The sequence below is a fragment of the Schistocerca cancellata genome, chromosome 4 (genome assembly GCF_023864275.1).
Source record: "Schistocerca cancellata isolate TAMUIC-IGC-003103 chromosome 4, iqSchCanc2.1, whole genome shotgun sequence".
In the NCBI taxonomy this organism is placed as follows: Eukaryota; Metazoa; Arthropoda; class Insecta; order Orthoptera; family Acrididae; genus Schistocerca; species Schistocerca cancellata.
In genome coordinates this window covers 198,537,066-198,551,480 of record NC_064629.1, presented here as the reverse complement: position 1 = coordinate 198,551,480, position 14,415 = coordinate 198,537,066, and the positions used below count along the sequence as shown (strand labels likewise).

The 14,415-nt window shown below is 37.0% G+C and overlaps 1 protein-coding gene across 1 annotated transcript in view; it reads left to right on the top strand.

Annotated features, from left to right (window-relative positions):
* Window positions 1–13,962, top strand: part of LOC126184613 (dual specificity protein phosphatase MPK-4) — a 125,016-nt gene extending 111,054 nt beyond the window's left edge. Inside the window, exons 8-9 of the mRNA XM_049927068.1 lie at window positions 1,600–1,820; window positions 13,845–13,962. Of these exons, the coding sequence (XP_049783025.1) occupies window positions 1,600–1,820; window positions 13,845–13,948 (325 nt within the window). The 3' untranslated portion in view covers window positions 13,949–13,962. The remainder of the gene's footprint in view (window positions 1–1,599; window positions 1,821–13,844) is intronic.
* The last annotated feature ends 453 nt before the right edge of the window (window positions 13,963–14,415 follow it).

Genomic DNA, 14,415 nt, shown 5'->3' with positions numbered 1-14,415 from the left:
TTGCAAACTAGAATCAGGATACGTAAGAATCTGTTCACATACACAAGGATCTGACACGTTTTGAGTAATGGTATTCCTGATTGTGGCATCACTCTAATAATGTCCGCACTCTCTTTTAAATATGCAATGGTGTGTAAGCCCTTGTAAGTCTGCTTAATTACTGTTTATGTGTGTGATTAGGTTGCCTCCGCAAATGAAGGTATTTGTAATGTGGAGCTGACTCTGTTTATCAAAGTATGTGTCTTGCACAGCAATTAATTATTCATCAAGGATGCTGTCAGGCTGGGCGGTGTGGAAAATTTTTTAGCCCGTACACTGAAACTGCAATTGTTGCAAGAATATAAGGTTACTTATCCCTACCTTCAATGTGATACACCGTGATGTGTGCATTGAGTTGTGCTCAGTACTCAAACCATTTCTCATGTGTTGAGTCAAAAGTACGGAATGGTGTCCCTGCTGATGGTGTGTTAGCTTGCAATGCGAGCAGTCCTGTCATCATTTCCATCAAATTTTGCATCTGCTGTACAATCTGAACAATCTGTGTTACTGACAGTTCTTGCGGAGAACTAGCTGTGATGAATAAACACAAAAATTACTTTAAAAAGTTTGCACAGTCACTGAAAAAAATGAATAAGATACAGAGAAAAGTGAAAAAACACAGGCAAGTGCAGGCCAAAGTTTGGAACACCTGTGATTACAGTCTTGTTGCCAGTTGCTGGATCAATCCAGCAATGGATGCCAGGAATAGGTGTGTGCTAAGACAGAGAGCAAAATAATTAGGATGACACATAATATGTATGTAACATCATTTACTTAGCATTCTTCTGCAAGTCCAAACTAGTCTGTTACACAAGCACATTCATCATAAATAATCATAATAATAGAGAGACAAATTAGTAAAGCTGCGGAGGCTGTAAGTGAACTTCACAATTAGACCGGCTGTCATTGGTGCTGTGTCTTTTTAAGCTGGCGTGGTGCCAGCACTATTCACATGCGTAGCAGAGGGGCTGTCTACGAGCTGGCTGCAGATTGGCAAGGCAGTCACATGTGTTGCTGCCAATCTTTGGATGTAGAATGTTGGGTGTGTTGTCAATAGGGTAAGACACCACATTCACAATATAAAATTCTCACATCTGTGTAGTTTTAAAACAATATCAATCAGCTGAAAGTACACCTCCAGAGATGGTCATATTATTTTGTGCAGGTATCAACAGAAGAATTACTGCGTTCTTATAATGAGGTGAAGGCGGTGGAAAAAAAAAATTATTAATCAGCCTTAAGTCAAAATTCATTTTATTTTATTTGCTTTCAAGTGGAGTCCTTTCACCAGATACAATTTAAGTTGAATTGTTTTGTTGCCAATCAGAAATAAATTACACCAGGGATGACTGAATTATAATGACTAAAAATACATGTAATGTAAGGCATAACGTATAATTCACATATTTGTTGCTACACGTATTTATTAATCAGAATGCAAGTCTGAAAAGATTGCCTTATTTGTATCTATTTCTTTATGACCAATGATCATTAGCATATACTTTCAGCTGTAAATAACCAATTCCAACTTATGATTTGTATATGGTTCTTATTGAACAGGAGAATTGTGGCAAGTGCATCGAACTTGTTGCCGCATATTGCAAAGGAGAAACCATTGTGGACTGATAATAAATGGAGCTTGCCAAATGAGCTTGATGTCTGCACATTAACTTACTTTGTGGAGCCATTAGCCTGGATGAAAGTAGTCACCAACTCCCAGCAAGGGAAGCTTTACTGCCCAAAGTGTAATGCAAAGCTGGGTTCCTTCAGCTGGACAATGGGTAATTTAACTAATATTTAATGTAGTTTACATCTTTGTAATCTTTAAAATTATATTTGTCAGTTTCCAGAAGTCATTTTCGTGAAGGCCATTGGAAACAAATATTCCCTGCTGCTATGTGTTATCTCTGAAAGAGAATCGTCAGCTAGAAACAAACACAGCTTGGGGTCATAATAGATGTGAAAGTGATATGAAATGACATGAGTTTGTAATGATTGTAGTGGGGAACATTGACTTCACTTTATTGGGAGAGTTCTAGGAAAGTATAGTTCACCTGTAAAGGACACCACATGTAGAACACTAATGTGATCCATTCTGGACTACTGCTGGAGTGTTTGGGATCCCCACAATGTTGGATTAAACGAAGACATCAAAGCATTTCAGAGAAAGGCTGCTAGATTTGTTACTGACAGGGTCAGTCAACATGCAAGTGTTACGTAGATGGGTTGGGAACTCAAATAGAAATCCCTCTAGGAAACATGACATTCATTTTGAGGAATGCTACTGAGAAAATTTAGAGAATCAGTTTATGAAGATGACTGCAGAGTGGTCCTACTGCCACTAATTTACAATTAGCTTAAGGACCACAAAAATAAGATGAGAGATATGAGGGCCCATATGGAGGTATGCAGACAATTGTTTTTCTCTCATTCTGTTCTTTAGTGGAATAGAAATGGAAATGATTAGTAGTGGTATAATGTACCCTCGACGACATACCATATCATGGCTTGTGGAGTATGTACAGTATGTAGATGTCAATTTAATACCCCTTTAGCAAAATTTGTTTACTAAAAGTGGGGAATTCATGTTTGACTACTGTGGGTTTGGCAAAGAAATAAGATATTTGTATATAGCTTGCATTCTGTCAATGAAGAATTAATCATTCTTTTAGAATCTGCTGGAATTTATGATAATTTTTTCCTATTTTGGTGGTCATAAAGCTTGTTTTATAGTCAAGAATGTATTTTGGATGTAGCCACCAACAATTTTCTGTAGAGTCCCATGTGACAAATTTTTTGAAGTAATGTGACCTACATATATTTGAGATACGAGTTGTCTTTTAAATTCCAAATGTAATACTGGAGCATTCGTAGTGGCTGTTCCTGTTCAGTAGCTTGTGTAATCTGCTGACAGTTAGTGGGGAAACCTTCCAGTGCTTTTGAAACTGATTGATCAGCTGTGCATGCTGCGCTGTAGTGCACTAGAATTTCATACTGGTAATTTGAAAGAAGAAGTTACTAACATTGCAGCTTCTGTGCTGTATGATCAGGCACATCTTTCATCAGTCAGCAGTGTATGATCAGTCATGAGAAAAAATTTTCAGCCTTGCAGATATTGATGATATTTCATTACACTCTAGGTGATTGCTAAAGTTTCCTTTTCCAGCTGACAGTAGTTGACTTGGGCCATGTGAATATTATGGGCCATTTAGTGTTTCCAACTTTGTGAGATAAAACTGCCCCTGTTCCATGTGATGATGCACTACTAGTTTTTGTGGGTAAAAATAAGTAAGGCGTGGGTGACTAAGCATGCATTTTTCAACCTTAGTAACAGTTGTTTGAATTCTTCAGTCCACTGGAAAGGAAGAGTTTTACTCAGGAGGCAATGCAAAGTAACAGCAGTTTGCACTGCATTCAGAATAAATTTGATACATAGGTCAACTCGCGCAGAACTGCCTGTAGTTCTCATACATTTTTAGGAGAATGTAATCTCCAGATGGCGTCTAAATACTTAATCGAGGGACAAGTGTTGTAGGTGTCAGTGAGATGTCCTTAATATTTAATTTCAGTACTGAAAAATGAACACTATTGTAAATTACACTTAAGCCATGTGTCAGTTAAAATTTGAAAAAGATACTCCAAATTTTTGAAATGCTATTCCGATGTGTGTCCGAACACATTGATGTCATCCAGATAATGTGAATATGATGAAACATTGGACATCACTTGTTCAAGACTGCTTTGAAATAATGCAGAAGCTGGTGTGCTTCTGAAGGGAAAGCACTGGTATTGGTACAAGTCAACAATAAAGTTTTTTGTTCTCATCCAGGGAAATATGACAAAATCAGTTTTAGAAAATAATTATGTAAGTACTAGGTGATCCATAAGCTTCTCAGTAGGTGGAGGTGAGAATGAATCATTAACCATTTGAACATTAACTGTTGCTTTAAAGTCTGCACAAAATTTGATTTTTATGTTTGATTTTCGTGTGATAACCAGAGAAGCAGCCCATTGACTAGCAGAAATAGGTTTCAAGACACCAAGAACACAGATAGTTTAGCCATTGTAGGCTGTGAGGCACAGTCGTAATTATTGGAGCTGAGGATGTCCCAATTGCTCATAAGTAGTTTGATTAATCAGTGTGACTGAAGCACCAGTACGTGACTGAAATCGTACAGATTGATTACAATTCTGTAAAGATATGAATAGTTTGTCGTTTCTTTTCGGGGTATTATTATCCGTTCTCATTTTCAGAAGACTGCTTTTATCTGTTTTGTGAGAGACAGAGCCTTTTGCATTTGTCCACATGAGGATGGATAATTTGAATTACCCAAGTTTTGCACATGCATGTTGCTTTGCAATTTGTGCACCTGCATCTACAGTTCTTTTGAGTATTGCCAGGAGTAGTGGATAAAAATTCAGAATGTAAAATCATATTTACCTGCATTTGCTCAAATCTAGATTGAAGTAGAATGGAGTTTGCTTTGCACTTGTTTTGCAGGCACAGTTGTTTGTGTGTCCTCTGACTTGTGCCAGTGTAGGCTTTCCGCTTATCAAAAGAAGCAGTGTTTGTTATCGTGCATGGGATAATGCTCGACACAAGACTTCCGAACATGTGAGTTAGCAATACAAGTTGGGCACTGCATGTGCTGTGGCTTGTGGCTGTTAACATGTGCTACACATGATAGTGCCCACAGATAGTGTTGCACAACAGGCACTTTGATGTTGAGTTCCACAAAGTCTTGTATTTCATTAACTTTTATTGTGTTAAGAATATCATTGACACAAGAGCCATTATGCTTTAGAATCTGGTGCCAACAAGATTCTAAACAATGGCATTGTGAATCATTTCATCTTGAAAAGAAGCTTCACAAGTGCAGTTAAATTTACAGTTCCTAGCAATGCCCCTAAGTTCAGTGAGCCGTTTCTTGTACGATTGATTCCTATGACAATGCAAATGATAAGCAGCTACATGAATCTGAGCCTCAAAGAATTCATCTAACTTCTAAATGTCCTCCTTATGGGGTAGGATTTGGGGCTCTACTTGAGGGAACAATTTCTTACACTGACAAAAAATATGCACTCTTAACCAAGGAAAAAAAATTATAAGCTACCTGTAATTTTGTAAGGTACAAAGTGCTGCTCAAGGCGCATGCATTACTCTGTCTATTGCTGTTGGTTTTCATCAAAAGAGTGGAAGGGGGGAGGCAGCATTCTGTGCTTCAGTCATGTTTGATCCTGTGCTTCCACCAATTTGTTAATGCTTGGTACGGAATCTGGATTTGTTGGCTCTGAAACTGAATACATACAGTGAAATGTGGCATTCCAGAAATTGCCATTCCATACAAAATTTAAATCACTTCAAGAAGACATACATCAAATTTAGGAACAAGTTAATAAAATACTGTGGGTCAGATGAATTTCACATTAAAATGCAATGTTTCATCCCTGTCTGTGGAGGACATTTCCAAGCAGTATTGTAGCTTCTTTGAGTGTCTGATTCACACACTGTCTTGGTACTTACTGCAGCTCTCTTGCAGTGGTGTGTTGTCACATGCTCTGAATACCCGGGTGCAATTGGCCATTGTCAGTTACCATCGTCCACTGTTGCTGTCGCCCCATGATGGAAGAGTCACACACGTCTTCTTCAGCACTGGGATCCACATGTTATTCAGTTCCATGCCTCCCTCCTTGCTACTGAAATCCTGGGGTGTTTTACAGTATCTGTGGCCATCGAGAAATCCGTTAGCCCTTGGCATACTAGCCCAAAATATTTTATTAACTTTGACATTTGCAGTCATAGAAGTTTACATTTTATAACTGTAGGAACACTGTAAGAATAATGCAAAAATAAGAACTCCAGGCACTTTCGGTCCGATTGTTTCTCGGAAGGAAAATTTCAGTTACTTCTGCTGACACTGAAAGAAATGTTGATAAGTTCAGTATGCAGAGATGTCGAACCTTCTTCCTTGGATCAAAGTAGTCAGTAATCACAGACTCTTCACCAGAAATGTCTGTTGCGTCTGTCAGTGCAGTGAGGTGGATGAACACTCTAAAACACATGGAAACTATAGAATGACTAAAACATAAATGTGTTTATTTACAATGTCTACAGTATTAAGCAAACATAACTTTGTATCCTTAAGTCTCTTTGTAATCTCTCTCTTTGTTCCACTAGTACTGGATTCCAGTATTCAGTAGCAGACGGAGCAGCAATAGTGCTGTGCTAGGTGCATGATGTCTTAGTCCCTCTGCAAACCGTTTATAAGCTTGGCGTAATCTTTGAGTAATCTGAGTGTGACGGCTTGAAAAGATGTGTGGTGCAGTTGCAGGCAGTGAAGTGACGGGAATCTGGCTTCCTGTGGTGGTGTGGGTATTGCCACCCAGTGGTGTATGATGAACCCCCCTACAGCAGTGGATTGCAGGGGCCTGTTTCAGTGTCTCTTTTGTGCACATGAGAGTGGTGCATGACATGCCTTGTGCAGTTGATGAAGGTATCATTGATAATCCAAGTGTGACAGCTCTATTCTACAATGTGTCACAGCTGTTTGGAGACGTGGTCTGAACAGATCATGTGAAATGAAGAAAGGGAGGAAAACTCTCGTTGAAATAGAATAAGTGTTGAGAAAAGGCAAAAATGCCTAGTTATTGTCAGAAGATGTATAACAGTTGTGGAAGATAGTGATAGAAGCACATCCGAGTCTTAGAGGATATGAAGTGAGACAGAATGGAGAAAGAAAACTGAAAATCAGCTCATGCTGCTACTTGTTAGGTCATTCTCCATGCTGATGTGATTGTTTCATGGCTGAAATTGCTATGACAGTTGTCTGATGACACCAGCATGTCAATGCAGTGGATTTATAAGATCACCCACAGCAGAATGTAATCCACTGCATAGCCACTCTAGCTTGGGGTGGGGGACACCTCACAGCATAGCTAAATATTCCCTGCAGTCATCACATTCATGATGTTCTTTCACCAAGGAAAGACACCTCTATTATTAACTTTCTTTCTAATAGGAGGGAAGAAAGGAGCAAACATTTAATTATATGCAAGTGGGTTAGATCTCAAATCAAAAATAAACTAGTGTTAAAAAAGTTTGTGCAGTACATCAACCTTAGGAAGGTACTAAAATGAGAACTGTTACATTTTGACACCACAGCTTTGCCAAGATGAAAAACACTTTTATTTTTGCCTCAGAATTAAAAGCACATATTTTAATCCTGTGTGATTTCATCTCAAATCAGACATCTCATGTCAACTCGTGGTCATGAATTTCTCTGGAAAAAGTATATATTAGACCTCTCTATCATAAGTGTTAGGCATTGGGGTAATGAAAGGAATAGCTCACCGTCATATCTGGAGGATTCAGAGACAGACCATAGCAGAAGTAAAATCAGCCACATCTCACAATACTGGCATATTAGTTCTTCATTTCCACTTTGCTGAGAACTGGTCTGTTGCTTTGCAGAACGAAATTCAAAGTTTCCACTGGCACACATCACAGCTATTGGTATTCATGTGTTGCTCACTTCCTTGGAACATCACATTGTTTTGCTGTTGTCAGTGATGATCTCATTCATGACAGTGCACATGCATGCTAGGCTGTCAGCATGATAATTGATGACGTAGCATCTAGAGGCCGTGCATTTCCTGAACATGTGTATGTGACTGATGGTGCAACACCTCATTCTAAAAACTGTTTTCAGCTTTATGAGCTTGTTCAACACTGTAATACAGGAATTAAGACAAAAAAATCGATATTTTCAGCAACAGGTCATGGAAAAATTGCATGTGATGTTGTAGGTGGTCTCTGTAAACATCTTGCAACAAGATTTAATCTTCAACATGAAGCTGTTGATGCTACTGGATTTGTACACACCATGTCAACACTAGTAACAAACATGAAACTCTTAATTCTAAATGAAAGTACATTAAGGAAATTCAGTTTAAAAAAAGAGAGTAGATTGGTCTGCTATGAATCCTGTGATAGTAATTCAATCAAGTCACTACTGGGTGGCATCCCGGAGTGGCACATACATCCCAAGAACAGTTCTCCACGAAATGCAGCATGTTACTGTGTGTGAAATGCAGGGACTACAATATACATGGGAAGACTTTGTAGTGAGCTACTTCATTTCTTGTGTTTATGACAATCAGTGGTGGGTGGCACAAATCATAAGTCTCTCTCATGAGCTGGAAGATATAACCTTCTTCTTTATGGCACCTCATGATCCATCCTGCTAATGCTTTCAAATGGCTATCATTAAAAGATCAGTGTACAGTTTCCATTTCCCAAGTACTGCTCTTGTTGGATCATCCTTGTCCATGTGCAAATTCAGCTCGGCTATACAGGTTCAACAAGAAGCAGATGGAAAAAACTATTGAACTCTTTTCAACAGTGCAGTGTTGCTTGCTACATTGTAGGCAATTTTAATTCGCGGAAAGTCATGAAGAAGTAAAACCATGACAGAAGACAATAATAATGTGTGAATAATTTCATAAAAAGAAAAGTGGGTATAAATATCGTATATCTCCTTTTTGTTATAAAATGCTTTTGAATAAAGTTATGAATTGTTGTCCCACACCCTTACAGTGTTGTAAAGTAATAATTTTGATTCAGAAATACCAGTTTTGGATAACATTTGCTTAAAATCAGCAATCAGTTTAAATATTTAAATTGATCATGATTTTTTTTGCCTTGACAGTAGGGCTAGGTCTACCTAAAAAATTTTCTCACATTTTGTACAGACGAGTATTGCCCACTCTGATTGTACATTCCCTAAGTACAAAGACTGACTAACATACCATGAAATTTTTAGAACATTTAGGATGGGGGTTTTGGAGAAATAATTTCAGAATAACCAGAAAATTCAGATTCTTTCACCTTTATGTACAAATACTTTGACAGCTTAAGAATTTTATGCATTAATGTTATAGCTGACTGTTAGCAGTTCTTCCACTTTATCATTTCTCAAGACGGTTAAGATCCTGTGACTATTCATATTTTCTAAACATAATTTTGCAATTCACGAAAAGCTACAACTTTTCATGGTTTGGTTTTCCGGGAAAAAAAAATCTGAATTAATCATGTCTCATAGTATTGGGAACAAAGTATTTATTGAAACTAAATTCAGATCTCTATCACTTTTGGTTTACTTATTACATTTTTGAATTTTCCCTTTCATTACGACATTTTCACACATCCTCTCATTTAGAGAGGTCTGTAGCATTTTAACAAATCATCAGAAGATCAAAATATTATAGTTTTGGAGAGAGATCACATGGAACTTCGACGTATATTTTTTTCAGCAGACTTTGAAATAGTAATGTGACATGTTCGCCCTTGACCTGTATAGTTCGAGATGAAATCGCCCTTCTTCCACTGGGAAATGCTCCACTGACAGAGCTATCTGGGCACCCATGCACACAGCTTTATTTCTGCTAGTACTTCTCTCCTGGTTTCCAAGATAACACCTCATTCATCCCAAGGGCCAATTGGCATAACTTTCTCTGCAGATAGTTGTGCCTCTGACATCTTGGGTTGCATTCTCGTGGTTTCAGATTGATTGGTAGTAGTGGACCCAGGTCTAATCTCCTGTAACAATTCTCACATGGAAGCCACCACCTTCTGTTTCAAAGCACCACAGAAACTCTTCACCGGCATCAGTATGTCACTCAGTTATGGAATGAGATGCCATGGCACCCACCTAGCAGATGATTTTAGAAACTCTAAGCACTTCATGAATAATATGATTTGCTGAGCTATGGCTCATGGCTTCCACTGCTGCAACAGACTCTGTTGTCACTATGTGGTATGCTTGACATGGGTGGGGAGTATCTGCCACAGAAGTTGTACCATTTTTAACTCTCTGCTCCACTTATACCAACTGCTGCAGTGATAAATGTGCCCCACCAACTGGAATTTCTTTCATAGATGAATTTCAATAGAGTGTGTACCTTCACTGCTGAAAAAACATATGACAGAGTGCTGCTCTTCACTGGTCCTAATTGCAAGTGATGCAACCATTGTAAACTGGTATTGTGCCCATATTTCACTTGTCTGCAGTAAGCTACCACCTTTTGGGCATTGTTTAAAGCACTTGTCTCTGAACTGTCAACTCACAGGACAGTGCTGCAGGAAGTCAAATGTTCATTACATTTTTAAGGTTTTAATTTGACTGCCCCTCATAGTTAATAGTATTGGACTGTAACTGTTATTTTCTATCAGTGTCGCAATTTCCTCCAAGTGTAAGCATGCTTTGAGCAACCATGAGTTGTGGAATTTTTAGTCTGGCAAAGGCTTTTTTCCTAAGGAAAGTTTCTTCGTCATGGCGTATGCCACAAGTATACTGCCTGCTTCACCAAAATTATTTTTAGTTTTTGTTCCAAAGCAATAACAACTTTTATAGAAGAGGGCGATTCCATTGTAACCTCTAATTGTCTTTAAATTCTGTTCTGATGATTACTCACCAGCTGACTTGATTCTGCATAAATGATACCATTAAAAGAAAAAAAATTACGTGGTCTTGTCTTTTGATATCATTAAAAAATATATCACATGTTCCATTCAGATTAAACAGTACATGTTCTGAAATTTATTAAACTTTTTTTGCACTTATCCTTTCTTTAAATTGACATTAACATATTGGTAACAATAACAGTTTCTGGATATTGTTTAATAAATAAAATTTCCGAACTGCAGCTATCAAGGATTGATAAATATGCTACTGGATATGACGTAGTCTCTCTCTGCAGCTTTGATGGCGCCACTGCTCCTCCATTATATGAAATCTATGTAGTCTGTATTGAGTATAAATATGTCTCTACTTTTAACTTTTGAAAAAGTTTTGTTATCGTAGTTTCATTTCTTATGCAACAATGTATGACGCAAAGTACCCGGTAGCTACATTTTTCAATGGAGTACCCGTATTCAAAATATACTGTGTACACGTAGCTCGTTTTTGTGAACTAAAATAACTAATTTTGAAATATTCACTGTTTTAATAAATAAACTGATCATTCAAAAATCACCATGCAGAATAACAACAACAACAACAACAACAACAACATTTATTTATACAATGGAATATAAATAACCAACCACTTCCATGTACTCTGATGTGCACAAGCTGCTACACGGGGCTACAGTGACTTAATAATTTTATAGTGAACATCAAGTGAGAACACTTGTACTTGATAAAAAGATTAAATGTTCACAAATGTGTATATGATTTTTCCACTGGGGAAAAATATTTGTGTAATAACTAAGGGACAGTAAAATCTAATGTACCTAATTGTAGCCAGTGGGTCTGAAAAGTTAATTTCAAAACAATATTAATTGTAGCCAGTGGGTCTGAAAGGTTAATTTCAAAGAAATATTATAACTGTATCCATCAATGAAATATAGTTACTTCATTATCAACTAGTGATGTGAAACTGCAAGCTGTGAAATAATAAGCTGTTTTTTTAACTAAATTATTTCTTCAAAGTTGCTTCAAAAAGAATTAGTTTCTGTGTAAACATCATGAATACACACACTTTCAGACATGGTTCTGTAGTGGTGTTGCAAAAAATACGGCCTGTGGCAAACAGATGGTAAGTGAGGAAAAACACCCCAGCAAACTTCCATGTTAGTCTATCCTGTTCCATTAGACACCAAGTATCAAAGAAAATACAAAAGGTTTGTGCACCATGCTTATCACAGCACAATTTTTACTGCATTAATGTACAGAACAGTTTATGATCTGTGCAGAACTTAAATTTCACTGTGACTTGCTTCTTCTAGAATCACAATATCTTCCCGATTCATAATATAAATTCTGATCATGAGCACTGCTGTTAATTACCTGTAGCCTCAGATCAATTATGTTTTCTGTATAAACGTTTTCTTCTTAAGATTTTAGTAATGTGCTCTCATTGACATCCTCTGCCACTCTGCAGAAGTTACACCACAATCACAGATAAACCAAATGTTTAAATAGCAAGGAGTGAATGAGCTCTTAACAGTTGTACATAATATGGACTGAAGGTCTAATGACGTGATAGAAAAATCTCCAGTTCAATATCTACTAGTGAATAAAGTGGTGTAAATAAAGACAGGTTAACCTGTTACATCTTTCAAATCTCGTATGCATTTCCTGTTTCTGCCTGTCCTTGACTAAATATTAATCAGTAAATGTCAACAAGTATTGTTCTCTACCTACCTTCTGAACAAGCTGTAGGAGATGGTCATTCATATACAAGAGGATTTTTTTTTTCCTCCTCATTAAGTAACATATCTTTGATAACTCTTATCCTGTAAAACATTACACGGAGATGTACAGTACTAATAAGCAACCAGAGACATTGGTATATCATGTAGGAGACGGAACCTATATTGTAACATGAAGGATAATCACAGCGCAGTTACAGAATTTCAGACAGTACTGGAAAGTGCTGAAGATTGTCTTCAGTCAGTTTGAAATAAAGAATTACACCAAGAGAATAGAAAAGTTTCAGAACAAAATTAGCATTATATGGTCAGTTTTGAAAGTGGCAGCAGGGCAGACTATGAGTGCTCAACATATTACACCTCTTTTGTGTAAGAATGAAACTGTTTGTGACCTACCAGAGCAGTGCAAAATATTTGATAATCATTTTCTGTCAGTAGATAATGAGTCAAATCAAAATTTTATTGGTACAAGTAAATGTGCAGTACTCTTCAAAGCTAATATTGTGAGACAATTATATCACATGCAGCTCTTCTAGCTGTGTACTGCGGTACATTTGTGTGTACTAAGATTGCAGACATGTATTTGCAAAGAAAAAAAAGATAGTTACTGACTACTGCTTGTACATACTGTGCTTGTAGTGCATTTGTGACCACACTGGTAAGAAGAAATAAAAAGATATGATTTTTGAGAACAAAAATCAGGGCCACTATTTGCTTTATGTTTGTAAATCTAAATAAGGACCTGCCATAGTCGGATTACAGACAGCTGTGGTTACAGGTGGAAACCTATTGAAAATCCTCCACCAGCAATGAATATTTTTTTCATATTTTCATGCCAAAGCATATGTTCTCCTGTGTCATTGTATATTAATGAAAAATGTTATTGTTTTGGCCAGGTGACAGTTGTGCTTTAACAGAGAATTTCTAACGTGAGCAGTACCTTGTGATTCACATTTGCTCTCAGGACAGTGCAACTTTTTTCTTGAGATGTTATATGAAATACTGAAGAACTTTCAATTCTTTTGTGAGGCCACCTTACTATGGCAACTAGAAGGGTGATATTACTGAGTACCATATGCAGAAGATATTGTGTATGCTTGATAATCAGGTGTGTGTGATCCATACACAGTTTGTCAAAGGCGTGATTACTTGTAGTAGCCTCAACTTAAAAATAGACTGAATTGCGGATCAGAGGGGGACTGTCCTCTTCATGGTTGAGTTGCAGGTTAGCTTTCAAAGTGACAATAGTTCTCTTCAGAGCCTTGTGAAATTCAGAATAGCTTTGTGAACAGCATTTCCTATGCAGCCCGTAAATATCACCCTTAACCAGCCCCGCACACTGTTCTATGGTCTGCATGCCTGCTGTGTGTGATTCATCATGCTGCATTAAGCTGGAACAGCTATTTTACACATTTCAAACATGTTATAATTTTGAATATACGTCTTTTGTCTAAAACTACATTTTACATTTTATTTATGCCATAACACACTTTCATTCTACACAACTTTATAAGTTTAATTGATTTTGCTATTTCTCATTGATTTATAACAATCAGCTTAAGTATACTTATCATAATAAATATTTTTACAGGTTGCCAATGTCCCTGTGGGTCCAAAATTTCGCCAGCATTTTACTTTGTACCATCTAAGGTAGAATGGAGTAATATTGTACAAAATGTCCAGGTAACAGTTTGAATGAAGACTGAAAACTAATCTTGAAATCTTTTCAGTGATATTCAGTACAAAAGTATACATATTTGCTATATTATGTGTGTCAATGTTAATATTTATGTTCAAGAAATTATTCTTTGTGATAGTCTAGAATAAATATATACAGAACAAGTGACGTCTGTGTCCGTGTATTGTAAAAGTCTAAGTATTGGAAAGATATGCAGCATCCATTAAATAGCTATTGAAAGGTGGACGTAAGTTTGGTGTTTGTACCTTTTTACCAAATGTATAAGGCAATCGTAAGAAAGGCATCATATAGAAGTGTTGCATAACACATAATAGCTAATGGAAGGGCATATGTATTTCAGAATATGCGTGCTCCATTCTTTATGGTAGTGATCTATTCTTTCTCTGATGACATCAATATTGATGAGGTTTTAATTAATAGGATTAACAAACCAATGAGAAGGTATTATAATCATCTTGTTAGA